We start from the raw sequence: 26,273 nt of genomic DNA on the forward strand, positions 1-26,273 counted from the left end.
TCATGTGTCATGTTCTAAAAGGTGTCAGAGCGCAATTCATAATGCAAAGGCCAATGTGTGTTCTCAGCAATGCCATAGCGGCTCTTAGAGTGAACCAGACATGTCCAGTCCTGTTCCCAAGGCCCTGCAGCGCCAGGATTGGACACTTCTGTTTCAGTTCAACTTAAAGCAAAAGTTTAAAGAGCTAGTTAAGCAAGTATGTCAAGAGTGGTCTCTCTATGATATCATTTCCTGTTTTAAGTTGTTTTTTTTTTGCTAAATGTTTAAAAAAATATATTAAGCAGTAAAGCAGTTACTATATATACACACACATACACTACAGTTAAAAAGTTTGGGGTCCATAAGATTTTTTTCATGTTTTCGAAGGAATTCCCCTTTTGATAAAAAATACGGTAATATTGTAAAATGTGATTATAATTTAAAAGAACTGTTTTCTATTTGAATATATTTTAAAATGTAATTTTTTCCTGTGATGCAAAGCTGATACTGATACTGCAAAACTGTGATAAAAAATGTTCCTGAATTTCCATTACCATTATTTGATGAATAGAAAGTTCAAAAGAAGAGGATTTATTTAAAATATTTTGTAACATTATATATATATATATATATATATATATATATATATATATATATATATATATATATACTGTATATATATATGATTGGATTTAATTTAATATGTCTTTAATAAAAGTATGAAAACAAATCAAACAAACAGACTTTTGAAAGGTAGTGTGTGTATATATATTATGCCAAACTAAGTTCTTTTAAAGAATTTCATTCTTATAACTGACATTTCTGACTTTATGTCCCACAAAAAATTATTTTAATTAAACATTTAAAAACATGTTCAGAGGTGTATTCATGTCATTTATGTATTTTTTGACTAAATAATAGATAAGATGAAAAAAAGTTGATATTGAAAGGTAAATCTAACGGCCCTTAAGTGCTGAGGATTGATACTGGCAGAGTATCACACATTAAAAACACTTCCAATATGTTGATCAAGAATTCATGTCTGCCTTTGCGTACTTGCGTAAAGTGTGTTTCTGGCCTAACCTGCCTCACAAAGCAAATTTGATTTGCCACACAGAGGTCACTAGTTGAATTTCCGTTCAACAACATTAGTAAGTTGCTGCTATACAGTCACAAATTCTATTCTTGTAACAGATTAATACATTTGGCCTCCCATAGTGCTGTAATTTGAAGCAGCAGCGCTCCGTCCTTCCAGATCCGACATCCCAAGACTTTCCTGACGTACTCTTACAGGAATCAAGCCTGAACGAGGACATGGCACCCTCCAGGGAATAACTCACAGTTCTGAGGCTCGCTAGTGGTTAACTGCCGACTTCCCTCAGGGTTCTGGAGGGTTGTAGATGGCAAAGATGGTGGAGGTAGTGATGAACGGTGGGGAAGAGAGTGGGAGAGAGAAAGACAGAGAGAGAGGAAGAGCACAGTGGAAGTGCCAGCACTATAACAAATGGGCCTCCAGCCGAAGCCAGTGCAATCCTTGGCGTATGTAGCGCACCAGTTCTGTCATGCTGCTGTGCTGCGTCAACGGTTCCATTACTGAGTCCAGCTCCACAAAGAACTCTGGCAGAAGAGAGAGATAGAGACACACACATCAGTGATCGTCATCAAGGGAAGTTTGAGACTCTGGTAAATTACATATAACAGCTGCTGACGATCTATTGGACATTAAGTGCCATTTTTTAGTGTGGCACTGACAGCAAAAACCAACAACAAAGCAGATGCAACTTGCTGGCGAAAAAGACGTAAATACTAATCTAACCCAAAGAGCATGTGGGTCCATTGACGGCATTCAAAAGTAGTTATGTATTCAGAAAAAAAAAAAAAAGATCTTAAGAATATATTTGAGGACTTCTTAAAGGGATAGTTCACCCAGAAATGAAAATTCTGTAATTTACTCACTCTCAAGTTGTTCCAGAACCTGTGTTATGTGGAACACAAAGGAAGATATTTTGAAGAATAATGGTAACCAAACAGTTGAGGGACACCATTGACTTCCATAGTAGTTTTTTTCCACAATGGAAGTCAATCAATTTGGTAGACATTCTTCAAAATATCTTCTTTTGTGTTCAGCAGAAGAACGAAATGCATACAGGTTTTGGAACAACTTGAGGGTGAGTAAATTATGACCGAATTTTCATTTTAGTGTGAACTATTTCACGAATTGCATTTAGAAACATCCCAAAACAATCTCAAGGCAATTCACAACTATTTTACATTTTGGTGGCTAATTAATATGAATTCGCACAATGTCATTTGAACATTTTCGTACGGTCTTCTTACGCCCCAGTGACGGGTATGTTTAGGGGTGCTTACTTTTTTCTAATAATCGTATGTTTTTGTATGATTCCATTAAGTATCAAGATTCTTAAGAATTTATCTTAACTCTTTCCCCCGCCATTGACAGAATTTTCCGTAATTTATGACACAACTCTTTCCCAACATTGCAGGAATTTTCAGTCAATCCACTGTTACATGGTAGGGGGCGCTATTACACATATTCTGATAGAGGCCAGAATCTCCACACTGTAAAAAAAAATTTTCAGTTCACTTAAGCCGCGTTTCCACCGAAATTACCCGGAACAATTTGTCCCAGGAACTTTTGTCCCAGGAACTTTTTTTGCCCCAGACCGGTTGCTTTCTGCGTTTACACCGCGGTCTAAAGTACCGGGAAGGTAAACTGCGCGCAACTGCTCCTCCCAGTCTGCGACGGACAGTAATCAGTTTTGAGCGCCACATTTATAATAAGTATAGAGGAGATTCAAACTGTGCTGCAGTTATGTATTGGTTTACTAACGAGGTAATTAACAAAACAAAATAGACGAGCACTGATACTAAAGCGTGTTCAGAAAGCTCGTATGCGTATAAAATTAGACAACGTATGTTATGTTATTGTGAGATGCCTGGGACGAACGCGCAAAAAAATGTCCTCTTTCGCAAATACGCTTTAAAGAAAGCCTGAACCCCGTCTATCAATCATAAATAGTGACAGTCTTGTAAATAGTTGTTTGTTACTCTAACCAAAAAAAGGGCTATTTCAATCCTGTTATAGTAAATTTGTAACATGGTTTGGAGTGCCTTGCAATAGATGACAATGTGTAAACAAAGACTTAATAATAAAAGCTGTGGCAGAAAAGAGATGAGCACTGATAAAGCGTGTTCAGTAAGCTCGTAATGCTAACGTTAGATATAAAATTTGTATGTTATCAGCTATTGCGGACATTGACCGTGAGATGGCTGGGACGAACGCGCAGAAAGTTTCCTCTTCCACAAATACCCTTAATAAAGCCTGAAACTCGTCGCCAGTCCACCAGTTTTTTTATTAAATTCCATATTTGCAGACAGACAACTCTTACTGCATGAAGCCACGACACGAACCGCAATCGATTTTTTAAAAAGGGAGGTTAAAAATAAATAAAATGCTGCGTGGAATCATCCAACCAAAATGCGGCGAGAACACAACCAATCAGGTTGTGCAGCGCACAAGTCCCACCCCTGAAAGTTCCTGAACTTTGAAAAAGTACTACCTCATGAGCAGGGACTATCGGAGGGGGAAATATTTACCCGGAACTTCATTTAGACCCTGGTTCCTGCGGTGTAAACACATCGAGTACCAGCCCAAAGTTCCTAGTTCCTGGGGAAAGTTCCTGCGGTGGAAACGCGGCTTTACTTAATTTTTTTTAAAGTAAACCCATTGCCTTAAAATTATTAAGTAAATAAACGTATTAAGTAAATAAACGTAATGCTTAATTGAAAAAAAATAAGTTATGTGAACTTGACAATTCCACATTACTTAATTTTTTCGATTAAGCATGAAGTTTAATTACTTAATAATTTTAAGGCAACGGGTTTCCTCAATTTTTTTATAATAAGTCAAATTATCACTTTTTACAGGCGAAAAAGATTCAGAAACAAGTGATAAAAGCATTGCCTTTGCATATTGTAGTCTTTTACAAAAAAAAAAAAAATGTTTTGTGCTTTTTGTACAAAATGTTGCTTTTTTTATGAATCTTACCCAGATTCAAGTGTTGATAAAAAAATAATTCATGAAGCTTGTTTTTTTTGTGTGTGTGTGTGTGTGTGTGTGTGTGTGTGTGTTTAAAAGCAAAGGCTCTGTTCTCTCTTTTGATATATTGCATGTTCAGATCATACAACAAAATATTCAGGGGGCCGTGAGATTTTTGTGAAAATGATCAAAAATGCTGGCGCTGGCTGGCAACTTAAAAAATAAACACTGGCGGGGCAAGAGTTAAGAAATGTTTTTTTTTTTTACCCTTTCAGCCACTAGTTTTCATGCAGCTATGATAAAAATAAATAAAAATAAAATAAAAATAAAAACTACTATAAAGATAATAATTAAAAATAATAATTCTTTCTTCACTGAACACAGAAAAATCAAATTTTTTTTTTAACACTACCCATTCATCTTTAATTAAATTTTCCCAGGCACTGAAAATCAAAGAGAAACATCAATGTGAATCTTCTTAAGTTTAGCCTGAAGATAATGTGAGTATCTGATGACATCACTGCCACCTACTAATGACTGCAGCAATTAGCAAACAGACGACAACAACAGACTAAAGAGTCATGTACGCGCCCGAGGACCTGCTACTGTCATAATGAGCCAATCCCGCTATCATTCTGACCAAAGCTCGTACCCACCAGCCTTTAACTGCGTTCCTTTCTAGGAAAGACACTGAGGAGGGGAAGTTGAGAGAGAGTTTATTACGGCTGATTTCTGAGGCGGGGGAGACCTCGTACAACACACGGGGTCTCAGAGCGTTTTAATTAGTCTCCTCCAGAGGACAGAGAGAGAGAGAGAACGAAAGAGAGGGATGACAAACCACATCAGATCTCAAATGCAATTAGCATAGTGGCTTTTTCATATCTCTGGTGGTTCATATCAAAATGTTGAGTCACTGCAAGTGTGAGAGGTGAATTTCTTATATAACACAGAGATACAGTTTATGACAGCGAAGATGAATTAGATTTATCCGCGAGGGAGAGATTTTAGGAGAATTTGGGAAAGTGATTCTTCACTTCAATGATTGTTTTGTAATGCAAGATATAAAAGCCCTAAAAATGGCAGGCGAATGACGAATTGTCTCTCGACTATAGCTATAAAAAATATACATTGATATTTGATCAACTTTGATAAATATTGTACGTATTGCTCTTTACAGTATTTTTCCTGAAACAGCTTAAAAGAATGGGTCTTTTTCACTCATTTTTCCTGTACATACAGGATAACTATACAAAAAATTCCTACCTAAAACACGTGTGTCCGCATTTTTGTTCTTAAAGTCTGTGTGAACCGGAAGTTGCAAACGACTTTTCTCCAGTGTTGTGACGTATTTCCAAGTGAAACGGAATATTGAACAGAGGGCAGGGTTTCACTTTAGTGCTCCTCCTCTCCATCTCTGCTCATAGCAGACTAACGGTTTGAGGGGAGTGGTTAAGCGTTTTCAACCCAAGCCGTCAAACCGGCGTCATCAGAGAAGGAACGCCATTCCAGGCCGGAAGTAACTTTTCAGATTTTGATTAAAGATTACCACGGCAAAACATTTTTTTCAGTGTATTAACTTGCACGGATTAGTTGTTCACCACAAGACTAGTAATATGCGCTAACAAAGTAAACAGGGTCAATTTTGGTTTCATGTCGACTTTAACCTCGTTCTAATGTTAACGAATTTGGAGTATTTTAAATGAGCGTGTGCGTGCATGAGGTTAGTCATTTGCATAAAACACGCCCAAATCATCTCCATATAAGGGCTTTCCGCACAACACTTCCTTTATAGCCTTTCGTCGCTTTCGTCTAAACAGCATTGCTTAATGTTATATCCCAACAAAATCACTGTATATATAGGCTATATCAGTATTTATCGCTCTGCTCCACTCTGTACTTTCAGTCTAAACAAGTGTCTGTACAAGCTGTCTACTGAACAATAAAACCTGAAATATAACTCAAAACCCATCCTACCTTGACTTTCCTGGGCCAGCTTGTCAGAGGTTTCCCAGTGTTCGTAGCTGCGCAGGATGTTGTTGGTGATGTTGACATGGCTGGCTGCCATGTGGTGGATGCGTTGGGGAATGGCCACACTTCCAGAGGCAGAGGAAGAGCCCATCACTCCAGTGCCGCTGCTGACCGAACTGACAGGAGATGGACTCAGGGACATGGGAGACGGGGTACCTGTGCTCCTGGTAGGACACAGATGAAACATTGACCAATGAGAATTTTGGAAAATCCAATCCACTGTATACCAGTATTATTTCAAATTGAGCCGGCACTTTCCATACCCTCAAAACGGATCATTCCTATCCTTCAAAGGTAAGTAACAAGCGACACATTAAAAGAAAGTTTGTTGCTCAGTTTCTGTATATTTTTATGCTTCATTCTTAAAAATAAAGATGCCAAAAGGGTATTCGTAGCAATACCGTAGAATAAATATTTTGTGTTCCCCTAAGAACCTTTCAGTCAACAGTTCTTAAAAAAAAAACATGGAGAACATTTTAATGAAAGAACCTTTTGACACTATAAAGAACCTTTTGTGCAATGGAATGGTTCCATAAATATTAAATGTTCAGCATGGAACCATATAGGTGCTGATAAAGAACATTTAATTTTAAGAGTAATGGTAACCCCGCCCACAGTGAATTCTCATTGGATAAATATCCAGTGCCACATTACTCTATATTACTCAAATACGTTTTGATTGGCTGTGGCTTTCTAATGAAACTAGTGTCATGTATTTGTAATTACGCATTTGTAATGATGAAGTTGCAATTTAGTATATATTAACTTTCAATGTACCATAAAATAACAGACTACAGTTGATAATAAAGCACTTTACATGTGCGGTAGCACTTTACAATAAGGTTCATTAATTAACATTAGTTAATGTATTAACTAACATGAACTAACCATGAGCAATACATTTGTTACTGTATTGTTACTGTAACCTTATTGTAAAGTGTAACCACAATCTTAAGTGTGTTAGTCAACACAGTGCACGTCTTTAAATCATGCAAGCAAGATTATTAAAACAATGATTTAAAATGTACTTTAAAGTAACACTTTTTAAAAATTTTATAACAATGGCACTTTTTAAAAGTTTAGATAAGTTTGTTAAGAAAAGAAGTGGCCTTCATTGTAAAAAAAAAATAAAAAAAATGCTGCCTTACATTTTTAAGTACAATCAACTTGGATGTTTAAGTCATTTCAACTTAAATTACATTAAACTGACTTTAAACGAGTTGAATCTTGTATAACAAAGTTGAAAATTTCTTAACTTAACTTATTGATCATATATTTCTTTATAGTGTTTTGTTTCATTAATATTATATTATCTGCAAGTACAGATTTTTTTAAATATACTTTTAAGATTTGAAGTACGCTTCAAGTGCACATTCAATACAATAAATCACACTTCTTATTCACAAGGGTAGCACCACTGCCGCCAGCTATACGATTCTTTATATTTACCCAACAACCCTTTAATCAGAATCTCAGTACATTCTCAACAGTAACCTGCAGACACAGTCGTCCCTCCAGACAACCATCGGCACACATATTCATTGGTCTCTTTAGTCCTGCAACCCCAAACAATCTGGTTCAGTGGCCTGTAATCCACTGAAAAATGAAAACACACTCAAGCCTCGGCCGGCTAAATTATGCGCCCTGTCAACAGCCAGGCCCGTTCGCAACGGGTTTCAGGGCTCCGCTAAGATAAATAAACTCCCTCGGAGGCGAAAAAAAAAAAGGCAAAAAAGATTCATGATGGTAAAGGATGAGGAGGAGGTTGAGGATGGATGTGTTGATCACACTCTTTATTGCTAATGTAGTGGCTGCAGGGGCCGGACCGGTGAGGCTAATAGCTTTTGACAGGCAGGTTGGCAGGCGAACAGCGGGCCTGGGTAGTGTCCTGCTAAAGGCCAGATCAGACACACACACACAGTCAAACACAGCGCCTCTCGCACCAGCTCACCCCATTGGTACTCAGTTGCCATGGAGCTGACATGGAAGCGATGCTGCTTTCCCAGAGTTCATCTCTTCATGTCCTTTCATTGATGTCAAGAAACCATGACTGAGGTTTCATATCTCACACTATAGTTTTTTCCCCCCCCTACTTGGCAGCGGGAGGAAGTTTCAGGCTGTTCTCAAGCAAGATGGAATCTTTTCATAAGCTGGCAGAATCTTTTCATAAGCTGGCAGAAATACAAAAGGACAAGGAGAGGAAAAATGCACGTACTTTCCATTGGCTCCCCACGGTGAAGGTGCTTGGGAACTTTTCGCAGAATTCTGAGGGAACAAGAAACGTAGGTTGAGAACATTATTTATAAACAGACAGCACGTAATCAGAAAATGCAAACATGGTACGTCTCGTGCAAATGAACTGCATAATTAGTTTACAATTTAACGGTGTACATGTAATAATGGGATGCATAATACATGAGAACATGCTATTCAAATAAATATGCAGTCAAAAACCATGATCTCTGGCTCTTTTACTTATTTGCAAGAAACAAAGGCATGGGGTCTTACCTTGAAATACTCCATTAGTGAGCGTGAATACTTCATTGCGTGATCTTTCTTCAACTTGAACATTCGCAAGTACAGAAGTGACAAACATCGATTGCTGAAAAAGAGAAAATAATCATTATGTGCCATTAAGATCCTGCCTAACGTATTCTAGGAATATTGAAAGACGCTGTTATGAATACTAATGTAGCTTCATCAAGGCAATGCATGGGTGTTTCTTTAGCTTTGTGCACTTTTATATCCCACTGATTTGATTTTTATTAAAACAAACTTTTTGTTATATTAAGATTACAATAAAACTGGACATTTTTAACCATGCCATTATTAATTATGTATGCAAAAAAAATCATGATTTTGTGTTGATTGATTGTTTTATTCTTGTCACAGACCTAGACTTTTTGTCTTAAATATAAAAATCCATCATAGAAATTTTTTATTGCATTTCTAAAAACATAATAATCAAAAAAGTGACGTGATCTTCAACCATCATGTACTGTATATGAAATGATGACGTTCCCACAATTGTGCCATCATTTCCATTATGACCAAAAATGTTATACAGTATATTAACTACAGTGTTAAAGAACAGCTTGAGATGATATATTAAACAAAATGTGAAGTAAATAAAGAGAAAATAACAATATAAATGAATCTTTTTTTCTAACCAAGCGGTAATTCTGTCAAATCCTACAAAAAATGTGAAAACATTGTTTTTAGGATGCATGAAATTCGCTTTAGCAAGACAAAGGCTACATTCACACCGTCAGTTTTTGGGATTGACAGCCACGAGTCTCGAAATGTCCCGTTCAAACAGCAACTTACAGTAGCATCTCGAATACTGTCTGTATGAACGTCCAATGGGAATCAAGCCCGTGCTCTCTAACCAGTACTCATAGCGACAGGACCAAATATTACAAAGATGGCGACGTCCAGAGAATTGAAAAGTCTTATCACTTTTGACACGACAAGTGTCCAATCGAGCCCCAGGTTCATCCGTTAAATCTTCATTAACCGACAGCAGCTATTAGGCTATATCCGTGTGGAGAGTGGAGCATTTGAGTCACACGAAAACCCACAACACACGGCTATCGCACTGTATGACGTGACAGACAACTAGTTGTCTGGTCCGGATCCGTTCACACAGCGCAGATTTTTTTTTTGAGAATGCGGTTGTGAGTCCTGAAAATGTACGGGTGTGAGTTATACGGTAATAGTGTGTACGGGTGTCACTCCCGTAAGAAACTGAAATGTGTGTGAACATAACCGTACAACGACTGACAACTGTATTCTGCTGCCGTGTGAATGTGACTTTTAAAGGAGTCGGCTGTTTTATTCCAAAAATTTCATTTCCACCATCGAGTGTTATTAAAAACAATACAAACTTTCAGATAAGGCGGAAATGTCTTCAGGTGAATGTTAAAAACAAAACAAAACAAAACAAATGATCCTGTGATGCACGTATGCCCACAGTTGGACACAGTTAGTAGTTGAATACTAGCAATTGTGAAAATTCACAGGGCCAAAAAACCCTATAGCAAAAACTTGAATCATTTTGACAACAACAACAACAACAAAAACAACAACAGTATTATCATAAGCATCAGTGTGCATCAATATGAGCAGTGAGGAAAAAGCAGCCAGTATCATGGGGTGGCTGACCTTTCAACAGTATGCTTGCGAGACACCAGATGCTTGGGACATATGCACAGCCCCATGAAACCAAAACTAGCTTTCTCACATTTCTGACGCGTCCAAACTACTAAAGTCACATTAATATATAAGCAAGGTGTCTATCCCCCTAAAGCCGGCCAGAATTGAAAAGGTCTTTTATGGCATCTTGTTGATGCGTCTTCATTGTGCGTGAAACATTTCCCTATGTCACAGGTCAAAATCTATTGGCCTAATATATCTGAAGCCAGAGAGTAAACATCTTTTCACAGCTCTCTCAAATGCATATAATATCACCCGAACAGTATTATGTCCTCGACCCAGGTTTATAAATCATAAACGCAGCAGCCTTTGAAAATCCCTTTCGGCTGCTAGACGGCTTTCATTAACAAGCCAGAAAGACTGGCAGCTGAATTCCAATCTGCGCTGATGACTGTCATTCCGCTATAAGCGCAAAACTAACCTTGACATTCAGAATAAACAAGCCGCCGCGGCGTGACAGGCAGGCAGAGCACGGGCGGCTTTTATCTGGGCGAGAATATGTTTCTGCCGTCACCATGTGGAAATCTTTCATTATCCTCTAATAGCTTAATGAAATACAGGAATAATGATCCACTCTAAGCTGATTAAGCGCTTTAGCAGTGTTTTAAAGCTTCCTTCCAGATACGGATGATTGTCGTCGAGCGATGGCTGAGAGGAGATTTAACTGGCTGCTAGAGCAAAGCGCTGGATTTAGCTTCTGATGGTACGCGGGGAACGGCGTTGGAGTTATAATACCACCCCTAACGCCCTTAGAAGGCCCGAACGCTTACACCACTCCAAAACAACTACATCAGTTGCGTTATCAATGCAATTCGCATTTTGACCTCCATGCATGTTGAGTGTATAACTGCATATGACACTTTAAATAAAATTGTTTTCTCTCAAATAGGCACTGCTTTAATCTGACATCTCCAGACTTGGCATAACGGCTTGAGGACATTGTGGGTCATTCTGTCTACATAGTAAAGAAAGGTTCTTCTAATTAACATTTAAAGTGATTGACCATGAGTCATCTTTTTCTGTGACGTTTAAGGGTGGTTAATGTCATATAACCTGCGTAACTCTCGAAGCAAAGCGGAATGTAGGGATATTCTCAAGGACAGCATGTTTACTTGCTAAAGTTCGATTCTATGAGCTTCGCAAACATTGTAAGAATCAAGCAAGTAGCTCTTCTTCTAAAGTGCTCATTGCAGAAGCATTGTAAGCAAAACTTATGCATCCTTAATTTCTGGAAACTGTGAGCTAGCCAATCAGATTGAAGATTGTGATTGGCAAGATTTTTTTGAATGTTTCAGAAATAAGTCTCTTCTGCTAACCAAGGCTGCATTTATTTGATAAAAAAAATTATTATTACAATTTAAAATAACTGTTTTCTATTGGAATACACTTTAAAATGTAATTTATTCCTGCGATGCACATTTCTCCAGTCTTCAGTGTCACTGTTCACTGTTTCCTTCAGAAATCATTCTAATATGCTGATTTGATGTTCAAGAAACATTTCTCATTATTATCAATGTTGAAAACAGTTGTGTGCTTCATATTTTTGTGAAAACTGATAAATTTTTGGTAAGCAGAAAGCTTTGTCACTTTCAATCAATTTAATGTCTTTAATTTAATATTTAAAGTATTCATTTATTTCCAAAAAATAAAAACCAAAATAATCGTACTGACCCCAAACATTTGAACGATATATATGATCAAATAGAGCAAACTTACCACAGTACAGCGAGCTTCTTCTCAGCTATTGTGGCGGAATGACTGGTGAAGTTCTTTAATCTCATTGCGTACCTTAAATAACAAAAGTACATGAGTTACACAAGCCTGATAGGACGTATAATGACAACCATCTTTTATTTTCGATTTATCAAGATACGAAGAGGGCACTGACCTGATGAGCTCTACGGTTTCTGAGTACATTGTGTAAGGTGACTTGGCCTCTAACGGGTCCCGTTCCATGGCGTTGCCACATTCGATGAACGAGAGCGCCCCGTCTGCGTAATTCACAGCTTTGCCGAACTTGTCCATCTGTGAAGCAAAAGTGGCGGTAATTACGCGAATGAAAAAGACTGACGTAATTTTCAAAGCTCGTAAAGGCATATAGAAAACAGATATCATGGGAGGAGGAAATAAAGCCATTAGACTGAGGTAATTCTCATATGTCTCAAGATGTAATGCAGGTCTCTATGATAGTGCTGCAACGTGCAGATTTATGGCCTCCGGACTGGCATATATCTCCAACTTCACGACAAGTTTATGATTCAGAGCAGTTCATTTTGTGCGGTGAAGTAGTGCGAAGTGATTTTCTCCACATTTAGGGATTATGTTTTTCACCCTGACTTATCGGTACGACCCCGTAAAGGCTAACTTGAACTCGCATGTCTCGTTTCTCAAACACAAACGAATCAATAGCCCGAAACCACATTACGCCTGCCTCCGAAAAAACCCCAACAGCATCCAACTCACGCAGACAACTACAAACAATAAGAGTATATCTCATCTCCATAGGAGCGTAAAATAGATTTACTGACCACTTGCCTCCGCCGGCACCTCTGGAGCCAAGTCCATTCGTTTTCAAGTGAGCCCTTCAATACGAAGCGAGGGATTCATTACACGCCTGCCACTACGCTCATGTAGCGCTGGCAATCAATTCCCTTTACTTTGTATTCATGACTAGGCCTATACATCGTCATAGCGATTTATGACAGAGAGGAAGTAACTTGCGATAATGGACAATGTCTCCAGAGATAATTGCCTGGATCCAATTATTAGGGGTTCTGGGGGTTCTGTTTTGTAAATCTCTAACAAAGCTCCTGTTTTATGGATGCTAAGGGCAGACACAAGGGCTCTCGCTCGCCTAGATTGGAAAGTCTTCAATTATAAAAGGTCTGCCGAGAGAGCTTTTTCTCAGCTTGCTAATGGCTCTCCGTAGCGGAAGGGTTATGTGTCCGTGTAGTTAAGAGCAGTGTGACAGGAATTTTTCATCTACTCTCACTGAGTGCTAACTTCCCATTGGAAAGAAAAATCTCTAAAGATTGCGCTAATTTCTCCTAGGCTGCAGGGAGAGTTGAATGGAGTCTCTGGCTTTGCAGATTATTCTCCTGAGTAAAACACTTCATAACTTCGCATGCGTCTACTCTAGAGTTTCGGAAGAGATCTGAAGGATGTTACCAGCAGTGTTTAGCTGCCAAGATTTCAGATTCAGGGTTCCCACACTATTATAATGCCCATAGGCGTAATTTGCGGGTGGGACGGGTGGGACATGTCCCCACCACTTTTTGCCAGGGTCGATATTGTCCCCATCACTTTTTAAAACATCTCGCGGCACGAATGTACCAATTCTACAAATAAATAAAACATCTCCAGTTAACTGGCAGAGCATTCATTTCGTTCGTTTTTTAAATAAAAGACGATCTAGTGCTCAAATGTGTTTTTTAAATCAAGTGATCAAAGTGCTCGTTGGCGCTGTGATCAGTGGCGCGGATACAGTGTTTTCGGTGGACCGCACTGTCTTCACTCGGACGCGCGCTTCAGTCCGTTGCGGATACTCTCTATTCGTTCTGGTGAAATCACAAAACATAATGCACACAAACGTGCCCCTGCTTGATATACAACCACTGATGAACATAAACGGTTTTGATGAGAAAAAAAAAAATTATATGAGAAAAAAAAAAAAAATAACTATGCGAGAGCAGATTAGAACCCAGAACCTCTGACACGGTTGGCGAAAGTTCTACCACTGGACCATTAAGATACACGTTAGTCAAGCAGCGGATACATATATCAGGTTACATCTCATTAAACGACAAATTAAACCCCATGTAGCCTACTATTTAAATCGATTGAAGGTCATCGTAATGTTATTGTTCATATATCTGATTTAGCATTTTATTAGCAACCCCCCCACCCCACCCCACCCCACCCCACCCCACCTGTCCCACCCACTTTTTAAAACAAAGTTACGCCACTGATAATGCCTTATAGATGTTGCATTCACAAAGAGCAATTTGTAGCTGAACAAATCTGAGCAATCTTTTAGAGTGGAACAAAGATAGAAAAACATATCACTAGAAATTTTGCTTGACTTTTTAAGATTAAAAATATTATTAGTACTAGCAGTAGTAATATTATATGTTTAACCACAACAAAAACAACAATAAAAAAATTAAAATTAAATAATAATAATAATATTTTTTCTGGGGCTTTTTAAGCCGGGAAATGACATTTTATATATTTAAAACATAATTACAGGTTTAAAATGACCATAGGAACTAAATTCTGCAATCAAAAGTCAGAATAAGCACTAATATCAAAATGGAGAATTATCAGATCAATTTTTGAGCAATAATGTCTTTCTGTAGTTTACACTATAGTAAGTCATAATGTTTCTGCTTCGAAAAAAAAAATCTGTTATTTACACATGGATTTCATTTAAAAATGGTGATTACAAATTATACAAATGAAAAATAAAGACACACTAAAAAATCATTCTAGAAGAAAATTTCAGATGGTACTTAGATGCTTTTGCATCTGAACTCTTCATATATATATATATATATATATATATATAAATGTAGTTAATGTTTATTTTATTTCAAGTAACCATTTTTTTTAAATGGTTAAACTTTTTTGCTGGCATATAGATTAATTATAAATAGACTTACCAAAGCATCTGCCTTGTGCTTCAACTTCTTGGCTTCCTGCATGTAGTAATCTGCATTGTGAACTCTGTAATCATATAAAGATTGGTTTGTTTTTCACGTATCTGCAATTGTTCGCATAAACACAAACCTCAAATATGTAGAGCTACTATACAATTGGAACACGTAATACATATGTCAGTTATTACCCAAAATAATCACATGGCTGTTACATACGTGTTATTAAATGTGAGTTTAGGTCTCCTGGGCTCCATGTGCTCAATGGACAGTGTTGAAGGGTTTGACCAGAGGTCTGTGTCCGACTGACCATTGCCATGAAAACCACCGGACGGCTTGCTGTGACCATCTTCATCCTGGAAACACAAGAGAACATTAAAATGATGATTAGCCTTTAAAAGCTTGAATAATACATAAAGGATCCATTCACTCTTTATCTGTTCTGCATCTACTCAGTGTTTTTATTTTTAGGGCCATTTAGTTGGATTGATTTTGGATGATGGGCTCATGGGAGCCATTCACGTGTCTTGAAGGCTATTTTGAAATCTTTCCAAAAAGGTAATTAGTTTAGCAAAAACACAGGAAATGTGGTGAAGACCTCAAACGAGCTATCTATCTATCTATCTATCTATCTATCTATCTATCTATCTATCTATCTATCTATCTATCTATCTATCTATCTATCTATCTATCTATCTATCTATCTATCTATCTATCTATCTATCTATCTATCTATCTATCTATCTATCTACTGTATCCATCCATCCATCCATCCATCCATCCATCCATCCATCCATCCATCCATCCATCCATCCATCCATCCATCCATCCATCCATCCATCCATCCATCCATCCATCCATCCATCCATCCATCCATCTTACAGTGCTGGTCTTTGAATGGGAGAAGGATTTGTTCTCTCCTTTGCGGTGTTTGTGTGACGAGGACGACGATGAAGAGCAGGAGGCAGGGATTGTGCGGGTGGAGGAGAGGGTGTTTGGGACGGTGGAGGTGCTTCCTTCCTGACTGAGGGAGCTGCATTCACTGCTCCTCCGTGGGCGTCCCACCGGTTCATCCGACAGCGGTGACAGTAGAGGCGGTAACAGTTTATCCTCCCGCTTGCGAGGTTGCTTCTTCAATGAACTTGGAACAAATAAACATTTTTTTTAAAAACATGTCAAAGGTTTCTTTATATGCACATACAGGACACAAAATATTGGATTTTAGGACTTGCAATGTAATTGCAGCATAATACCTCAGAGACTTATCAAACATTTCCTAATATAGAGACATCCTGTTTAAGTACAATTAGGAGAAGCAATAAGATATCGTCCTCGTCCTAAAATATATTAGGACTTGTTTTCAGAGAATGTCTCTTAAATTAAGTTCTTACCTCACTCTCATAGCCAAATAGTTTTTTTAAGCCCAAATCTAATAACATTTTGTGAGGTTACCACACAATGGCCTGTATTTTGAAGATATGTTCTCTGAAAACATCTTAGGACTGATGATCATGCAATGCTTTTTGCACTACATCACCCCGTTTGGTGATGCCTGGTTTTATCAGTCAGAATAGAGATGCCACTCATTAAATGTTTTAAGAACGATAATCTAACGCTGACTGCTCAGACATACAACCTTCTGCAAAAATCTGTTTGCGAATGCGAACTAACCAAAACTCCATGAGGCGACACATATGTGGATTACTACTTGCATCGGAACAAAATTATGAAAAACAAAATCACAATGTGTCCATGTTTTTGTGACAGGTGCGGTTTCACAGAGAGACAGAGCCTGTCGGCTTATTGTATATTTGACGCTGCATGTGAGGGACAATTCCTTTTTTTATTACAATAATGATAAATACAGTTTCATGGCCAGTAAGAAATATTTATGGTCTATACATTTTCTCTTTTTACTTGACATTAGTCCAAGCCTACTTTAGGTCCAAGCTTTTAAATTCAACATTTTTGTTCCTTTTTGTCCTTTTTCTAGAACAACAAGGGACAGACAAAAGGTAATGTGCATATGAAAGTGAAGGTGGTGGCACGTGCATGTGCTCTAATATAAACTCGGCTAAATTCATTTACATAAGTGCTTACATGTCTAAACTTAGCCTAAGTGCTAAATAAAGAAGCTCCACTGAGACAGACTGTCCTGTACAGCAGCATCTTTTCTTTTTTTTTTACCTTGGTTTATTAGGCTGAAAATATGCTATAAAACATGAGTCTCATCAGTTAACAACACTAAATAAAAAGGCTTCTTTGCTTTTCTAATTCAATTAAAAGGGTGAATGCGTTGAATGAGCTGATTTAAAACACACTGGGCAGGTGATAACAGTAAATAGCCCGGGGTGCTAAACACTTCCAGTAATAGACGTTAGCGGTGGCTAATAATTTAACTTAGCACTGCTGATCGTATCATCGAGATTCGCTGCCGCTAGTCGTGTCGCAGTGCGGTGGGCACTCAGGCGGACAGGACAAGCACACGACCCCTGTCATGCGTGTGTCTTTGATGAGCTCTAGCCTGTCCCGGCACTAATTGAATATCTAAAATTAGCAGTAGCCGTTGTGCTGGTGTCAGTGTTAAATTACTGTAATGCAGTGGGACAAAGCAGGCAGGCGGCGCGAGAGGGTGACCTGCTGCTCACCCTGCGTATCCCAGAATTCTCTCAAAGGACATAAGACAGAGTGGGCTACTAAGCTGAGTTGGCAAATCTCTGTGCACATGTGGCAAAAACATCAGGGGACATTGGCAGCATATGTTAAAGAAAAACCGAAACATTGCGGGCTGTTTATGAGGAGGATTTCAGATTTCAGGACTGAAGAAACAAACAGTAAACAAATTTATGCAATCTAATGAGAATCCTTCCATTGAAAATAACTAAATTCATTGGAAATCAAAACGAAAAGTTACTAGACAAGCTCCCGAGACAAGCTAGGGGATGGTGCGATAATGGAGGCAACAAGCCATGAGTCAGTATAGAATACTCACTCTTTTGTGCTGGAGACCTTGTGGTTGTGTATGGGCGAAATACAAGGAGGAAGCAGCAGTGCGTCTTTGTCCATTCGAAGCTTCTTGCCTCCACTCATCACGTCACAGTGCTCCGACTGCAGAGAGAGAGAGAGAGAGAGAAGTTAATTACCACTGTCCAGAATTGAACATGTTATTTAGCTTGGCAGGATGAAGGACGAGTTGAAACATCTACACTAGGACTCAAACAAACATCTTTTATAGTCTAAGACTGTATAGTGTTAGATAGTGTTCAGAATTCTGTAATGAGGTCTGGATAACCTGGTGGTGGTGGTTAAAGATCAGGATATAATAACCGAGGGTGTTTTCACATATAGTACACTTCAAATGAACCAAACCCATTTCAGTTAAAGTGAACCAGAAATGAAAGTGACCTCAGTGCTTTTGGTGTTCACAATGTTAGTGCACTTAAATCAAAACGGACTTAAAATGAACCTCCTTAGGTAATCTGACTATGGTTTGTTTGTGGGTCCCTGAGTCCTTTCGGGGTGATCACATATGTTATATCGGTGTGATATCACTTGTAGTGCTCAAACAAACTAGGTGTGAAAACGCCCTGAAACGCTGGATGTGCAAATGGTCTTCCGTGAGCTGTCAATTTTTAGCCTGCCAGTGTTACGTTTTTTTGTATGATCCTTTGACCAGAAACACCAGGAAGTTCTATGATATAAACATGACATTGGATGAGATACTGTACTATATTATAAAACAATAAAAATGTATAGTAATTAAATATCTGCACTGCTAATGAATTGTGCAATTTGAACACGACAAGGGGCCAATTCTTCAGCTATCAATGATGTGTTACTTGACCCCCAGTTTGCTTCAGAGGACATCTCAGTTTGCACTTCGCAAAAAGGACCTGCTGAATGAGTACTTAGTGAAAATAATAATTACATGATTAATTTGCTATTGCAGTTCTTGATTTTATCATTATAGTGCATGAAATGGGAGTGAGAACATTGATCACTTGCCTTGTGTTTCCTCTTTGATTTGCTAGGGTTCTTTTCTGCAGGGATGGAGGCCGGTGACTGTTGCCGTCTGTGCTTGACACTGACCTCCCGACACTCAGCCTTGGTTGGGGGAGGCTCTGGGGGATCTTGCCCCGGGACCCGTGACAGGAAGCTGAGTTCGATCTTAACCCAGAGGGACTTGATGTCCTCAAAATCTCTTAGCGGTGACAGAAGTTCATTTTGTACAATGGGGATGGGAGAAAAGAGGGGCTCTTCCAGGAGATCCAAGGCACCTGGGTCAGGAATGGAGGTGCTGCTTGTGCTGGTAAGGCTACTAACACTCAGGATATTGCTGTTGCAATCCTTGGATTTCAGGCTTAGGCTGTTGGGACCTGGACAGGGAAGCTGAACCTTGATGAGTTCCTCAGGGTCTGAATGACACTCGGATGAAGAGGACTCTGTCTCGATGAATTCCTTAGATTTGGGGATGATCTTGTTGGGTCCTCGGTGCTTCTTTTTATCTTGAACAGGTGTGATATTAGTTGGCGCAGTGTTTGTTGTGATGGTTCGAGGTTCCTTTCTTGGAGCCGTCTTAACCCCAGGGCCCTTACCTCTAGGTTTTGGTGGTTCTAAAGGCGGAGGCTCTTTCTCTTTCGGGGTAGAACTTGAGTTTCCTGGTCTTGGCCAGTTGTGCTCCTCGCTGCTGGAAGATCGCTCAACTTTTTTGGGCTGCTTCTTGCCAGTGCTTCTCCTAGGGGGTGCTAGCTCCACTGAAGCTGGTGATTTCACCTTGGTGCTTTTGTTTTCTGGAGCCTTCTGAACAGTCTTGGGTTTGACTTTCTCACGGATTGGACTGAGCAAAGTTCTCTCCTTGGGGTCTGCTGGTGCCAGTGCCAGTGCTGTGCTAGGCTTGCTTTTGCTGGAGCTCTGGTTCTCAGAGATTTGGCTTTCATCAGTCCGAGAGCTGTTAAGCCCATGACTATCTGACTGGGTGTTAATTAGTGCTTTATTGTGATGATTAACTTTGTTTAGCCACTTATCTAGTTGCCACTTGTTTGTTGATGGAGGTTCAGGCTAGTGGAAAAAGACAAAACAAATTTGTGGACCACAGTTTTAGGCATATTTACAACTTATTTTATCAATTGCTCAGTGACACTGTGGACAGTCTTGAAGACTGGAAATGAAATCCAGATCAGAATTTTGAGGTCTACAATGTAAATGGATACATGTTTAAAATAACATGGAAATGGAATTTGTAATGATGCATATCGGTACAGATTTAATCTGTCTTCAAGTGTTGATTCATGAGATTCATGAGAAGCAGTCATATGACTTTCACAGACCAATGAGCTGGCGCTATGATGAAAAGGCCATTAAGAGAGGAAGTCATAAAACTCCTGAATAATGGAGGAAATGCTGTTCTGTCCTGATGACTGCTCACAGCTCTCACTGCAAAGATGTTTTCATCAGCTATATTATCTCACGCCGATTGTTGTGTACCATTATGTTTCCAGACACAAGTAAATCTTTCCCACAAACCCATAAACACTGCCTTGAATGCTCTGAATGATAGCAAATCATTCAGAAAAGGAAGCTGTGGAAATGAGTGGACATCCATATTAACCATTAAACTCAAAGGGTAAGAAATTCAATTCAGTGCACTTTCCAATCAGACTTGATGGTACGTTTTGAGACAAAAGGCAATCTCCTATGATATTTCTCCATCTGTCAGAGAGACATTTCCGCCAATACAAGCTACCAAATGTTATAGGGAAAGCACTGGCAAAGATGATGAATTAACAATTGAGCATGTTGAAATTGACAGGCCTCCCAATATTTCGCCACTGAGGCATCAGGGCTATGTGCCGCCGCTTGAAAGAGAACATCTTTCTGTAGACCAGAGCGCTTGCAGTGCTAAGATACGGATTCCCATTGGCCATCCCTGGCAGAGAGCAAAGCTATAGAAGGGGCGATGAGAACCGAGAGATGTTTACTCTTGTGTAATGCTCTTAGGGAGCCCCGGGCAGGCTATAGCAGGACAACTTTAAAGCTGCCAATTAATCCTTTGAGGAGATCCTTTCAAAAATCCTACCCCTAACCCATGCTGAGAAAAACTCGGAGGGGGAATGCTGCCTAAGTCTCTCTTTGCCTTCAGCTAAAGGAGAAAATAGACTAACTCAGATTCATCTCAGTTCTTTTGAAATTTCTGGTAATGGGCGAATTCTAATCATCTAAGAGAAATAATTGCATAAGCTGGTATTCATTTACCTCAGGGCCCAGAGTTCAGAAGGCAAGCAAAACAATAAAACTGTGAATAACACTAACAGAAGGGGTGAGGAAAATCTACCCACAACCTGTCAAGAACATGTCTGGGTCATTCTTCACCACAAAAATAAATAAATAAATAAATAAATAAATAAATAAATAAATAAATAAATAAATAAATAAATAAATAAATAAATATGCATATACATATATACATACATATAACATATATATTTTGCTGTAGGTACATAATGCATATTATAGGACCATTGTGATATTTTATATTGTGACACTATTTTGATAACAATTGAACAACCAAACCCCCCAAATTCTTATTACAACCATAATACAGTGATGTTTAGTTTTTAGTTGTTATTTTTTTATTTTATTATTATTATTATTATTATGGTAACACTTTACAATAAGTTTTCATTGGTTAACATTAGTTAACTACATTAGTTAACATGAACTAACAATGACAAATATTTGCATTGATTTGCATTTATTAATCTCAGATAATGTTTATCTCAACATTTACTAATGCATTATTAAAATCAAAAGATGTATCTGTTAAAGTGATAGATCACCCAACAAGGATAATTCTGTCATCATTTACTCACCCTCAAGTTGTACCAAACATGTATTATTATTTTTTTCTCCATACTATGGAAGTCAATGGGGTCCATCAACTGTTTGGTTAACCATATTCTTCAAAATATCTTCTTTTGTGTTCAGCAGAAGAAAGAAATTCATACTTGGAACAACATGAGGGTGAGTAAATAATTTTTTTGGTGAACTATCCCTTTAAACATTAGTTAATGAACCTGAACTAACAAGAACTAACAATGAACAGTTGTATTTTTATCAATTAATGTTAACAAAGATAAATGAATACTGTAATGAATGCATTGCTCATTGTTAGTTAATATTAGTTAATGCATTACCTAACCTTAACTAACGGAACCTTATTGTACAGTGTTACCATTATTATGAAAGCAAGCATAATGGCAATATGAATTCAAACAATCTATGAATGCTACCAAATACAACATTTACTACAGTATTTTCTTACACTTCACCAATACAACATTTAAATAATAAATTATTTCTCTTTAGATTACAATAATGGTAATTAATTGATTTTGAAAACAGTATGGGTGTTTTGCAAAAAATGTCACATACAATACACAATCAATTTAATTTCTGAAACAATTTGTGCAAAAAACCCCCCAAAATTGCTTAAAATCAGCTTCATAGAGAAGTAAAGATGATAAATTAACAATTGAGCGGCTCGAAATTGTCAGGATTCTAAATATTCCACCACTGAAGCATCAGGGATATTGTTTTAAAGCAGCTTAATAGAAGTTTAGCAAACATCTTAAGCCATGGATCAGTGTGTGAATGTATTTGAGGGGGGTAAAGTGATCAGTACCTCTGGTGTGGGAACACGGGACGCTCGGTTGCATTCACTTTCGCTAGAACTGCTCTCGCTGTCCGAGTCGGACTCAGAGCTGCTATCCGATTCGCTGGAGCTGCCCGAGGCCGCGCTGGAGTGACCGGTCGGTTCGCCGGTCCGCGGTGTGGTTCCAGGGAGGCTTTAGGCAAAAGAACGGAGGAGAACACTCATCAACCGATATGACACACAATTTAAACCATACAAATGTGCACAGATGCTGAAGAAGGATCATGCTGCTCTTTTCCATACAAATATTAATTTGTTCTGACCCATGGTAAAAAATAGCAGCATTCAGGTTTGAACTGACATGATTTTGGAGTGAACAACTCCTAAGTTTATATCGCTGAAGGGCTTGTCACATAAATTTATGTGGAGATTAAAAATAAAATAAAAATCCAATGCCAGCTATTACGTTTTAGTTCAATGCTTTAAAACACAACTCAATTCAATCTTTATACTAAATACACACCTTTTTCCAAATGAAAAAGGGAATAATATCCTTGATATCTGATTTATCTCTGCGTTTTTTCTTTTCTTTAAATGTATAATACTGTACATTTTTCAACACTATGCTGCTTTGGCGAACCAACTAATAAAGAGACAACTGAACCAATTGATGATAGACCACATCATTTAGAGAGAGACAGAGATAGAAAGATATAAATAGAAAGCATTTGTTTACTTCTCCACCCGTGAGGCTATTGCTCAGCTCTGTCTCAGAGTTATCAGTCATGCTCGGCATTATTTATGAGTTCATGAAAGGCCACGGCGCTCTAATCCAATAAGTACTTCACTTCTCAGGGTATCCTCAGACGTGGCCATCCAAGATTGTTCTACATGGAGTCAAACATGCCAGAAGGAGGCAAATTAAACTCCTTTCCAAAGGTCAGAGCAGGCTGCTTTATGTTGACACTTCATTAGAGATTATGTTACGACAGGAAAAAGCGCTCTGGTCTACAGCTGTGCCAGCAAGACATGGACAACACTAGCAAGGAGAGAGGAACCTGTCCCAGGAAAGCGAAAAAGCAAAAAACAGATGCATGACAAATCACGGCATAAGCTCCATCCAAAATTGGCCACTTGTTCACTCAGGCACTGTCAGCTACAGAAAAAAAACCCTACAAACTACCTGACACCCAATGTGTGCTATACAGTGAAAGTCTCATAATCAAATACCATCTGAAAGAAATAGGACACTGTTACAGAAAAGACACAAAGGGCTTGGGATACGCTGTTCTCTCAAAACACCAACCTGTGTGACCTTTGTCTATGCAAATAGCACTGATTGGTGTGATACAGACACACACACACACACACACACAAAAAACAGAAGGTCATTTTCTCTCCATCTTTTGGTCTAAATAAGGTTGACCTTTGGCTAACAGCTGTGGAATCTCATGAGAGAAAGGCAAGTCTGAGAAAATATTTCCTGGTTCTTTCACCTTTTATTACAAATGAAAATGTTTATCTATTAACGCACTATACAACACAATAAATATTTTCAGCCAATGTAATGTAATGCAACTTTTGAAGAATAAACTTTTTAGTTGCACTTTATTTTAAAGTACATGTACTTACAGTGTACTTACCTAAGAAAGTAAGTACACTGTAAGTACATGTACTTTAAAATAAAGTGCAACTAAAAAGTTTATTCTTCAAAAGTTGCATTACATTACATTGGCTGAAAATATTTATTGTGTTGTATAGTGCGTTAATAGATAAACATTTTCATTTCATACTTACCTAAGAAAGTAATGGTTAATATAAGGTAACTACATGGGTTAAGGTTCAGGCTCAGTACCTAGTTATTACTATAATAAGTGCTATACCAACTTTTTTATGATTTAACTTCCATGCAGGGGCAGAGAGAGAGAGAGAGAGAGAGAGAGAGAGAGAGAGAGAGAGAGAGAGATCTGCAGATTTGCCTAGCATAGTGATGTAAAGTAAACAAAGTTTACTTATTATCATTATTCCTAATTAACAGTATCCTCGTCCCCAAACAGACCGGACAGAGCAGCTCTGGGAATAGCTTTCTTTTCGTAAAGAAGCACACGTTGCATGAATACAGGAAGGAGGAAGTGTTCCCCTGAAGGAGTTACAGCAGGCCCTGGGCAAACTCAACTAGGACTGGGCCACCGGGACTGAAAGAACTGGGTAAATTAATCTCACTGCTGAACTATAACTGTAATAAGGAACGTTAACATATCTGCTTTCATAAGGGTTTATGTTTGATACTTATAGGTCTGAAAACTTGTAGCCTGAGAAACATGTTTAAGCCAAGGTTAAAAAAAACTGAAATGCAATATTGCCAGTGTCTATTCATTGTAAAAGATAAGTGTAAATATTTAAAGTCACAAACTATATAAATATCATAGCAGTTTCACTAATTAATATATTAGCATTTATTCACAATCTATCCTCATTACACATGCCACACTATATACACATATACAGAAGTGCACACATATATTTCTCAAATCCATCATAAGTTATGCAGTGCGAAAGCCATCAAGGCACTTATTAATATTCAGCAAGGGAAGAATTTGCACAGACCTCCTAGTTTATCATGGCTTTAAATAATTCTCTGTCAATGCATGTTGCTGTTACAAACCCAAAAAGATCTCCAGGCATAAGCAAAATATCTCAAACAACTCCAATAAATAAATAACAATATTTAGTACAATTTACATTTTAAATATTCATGTTTTATAATCAAGCAATTTACCAGGCTGGTGCTATACAAAACAGTAGGGAATATGAAATCTGATGTACAAAAAATAAACACTAGCTAGACTTCTGTGGTCTGTCACACAAAGCTTGAACAAAGTCTGAGTTTCATAATAGGTTTAGAGTTGGAAAAAAAACCAGACAAATTCAAATCGGGTTAGATGCTATAAACGTTCTCTGTCAATTTAGGGTTTGATCCAGAGTTTATGATTAACTCTGGAGAAAAAGAAAATGAACAAAACAATGATGCTGCCACGATAGCTCGAGAAGGCAACTGAAAGGACATATCACTATTACTATATTAATGCAAACTAAATTAATTAATTTAATTAATAATTTATATAGGTTCACAAAGAGTTTAAAAGAAAGCATGTAAGCTTAGCTGTGTTAAAAGCTTATATATATATTCTGTGCTTGCAGAATTATTAGGCACGTTGATTTTCTGATCATATTTATTTTCCCAGGCATTTTTTACCAATTCCAAACCACATTAATCGTAATAACTACTATTCATTTTGTATTTAATCATTTATAAGTGATATATAATTGTTCAGGCTGGAAATGAAAAACGCCTTATATTCAGGTGTGCATAATTATTAGGCACGTTTTCTTTTACAGATAAAATAAGCCAAAAAAGAGATTTAACTTTAGATTTAAATTATTAAATCCCCATGAGAATGCAATACTAATGCAAATTTTGAAATTGCAGTTAAGGTATGACCATTGGAAAGTGAAATACTCATTGGGTCAGCAGGGTCAGACAAAAACAGGTGGAGAAGAAAAGACACATGTTAACTGCAAAATAATTAAGAATTAAGGTGAAGAATTAAGTGTGAAACTATCAGGAACCCTTAAGTCTCCAGCGCCACCATTTTCCAGAACTGCAACCTACCTGGAGTCTCCC

At 38.0% G+C, this 26,273-nt stretch overlaps 1 protein-coding gene across 1 annotated transcript in view; it reads right to left on the reverse strand.

Annotated features, from left to right (window-relative positions):
• Positions 1 to 635: 635 nt before the first annotated feature.
• Positions 636 to 26,273, reverse strand: part of aff2 (AF4/FMR2 family, member 2) — a 227,105-nt gene continuing 201,467 nt past the window's right edge. The window contains exons 10-21 of the mRNA XM_082178263.1: positions 22,619 to 22,781; positions 18,943 to 19,995; positions 17,930 to 18,045; positions 15,820 to 16,078; positions 15,157 to 15,293; positions 14,944 to 15,007; positions 12,171 to 12,307; positions 11,999 to 12,070; positions 8,576 to 8,669; positions 8,283 to 8,332; positions 6,014 to 6,231; positions 636 to 1,596 (exon numbers count right to left, since the gene is read on the reverse strand). Coding sequence (XP_082034389.1) covers positions 1,475 to 1,596; positions 6,014 to 6,231; positions 8,283 to 8,332; positions 8,576 to 8,669; positions 11,999 to 12,070; positions 12,171 to 12,307; positions 14,944 to 15,007; positions 15,157 to 15,293; positions 15,820 to 16,078; positions 17,930 to 18,045; positions 18,943 to 19,995; positions 22,619 to 22,781 — 2,485 coding nt within the window. The 3' untranslated portion in view covers positions 636 to 1,474. The remainder of the gene's footprint in view (positions 1,597 to 6,013; positions 6,232 to 8,282; positions 8,333 to 8,575; positions 8,670 to 11,998; positions 12,071 to 12,170; positions 12,308 to 14,943; positions 15,008 to 15,156; positions 15,294 to 15,819; positions 16,079 to 17,929; positions 18,046 to 18,942; positions 19,996 to 22,618; positions 22,782 to 26,273) is intronic.

Source organism: Leuciscus leuciscus, assembly GCF_965113295.1.
Source record: "Leuciscus leuciscus genome assembly, chromosome: 8".
Lineage (NCBI taxonomy): Eukaryota > Metazoa > Chordata > Actinopteri > Cypriniformes > Leuciscidae > Leuciscus > Leuciscus leuciscus.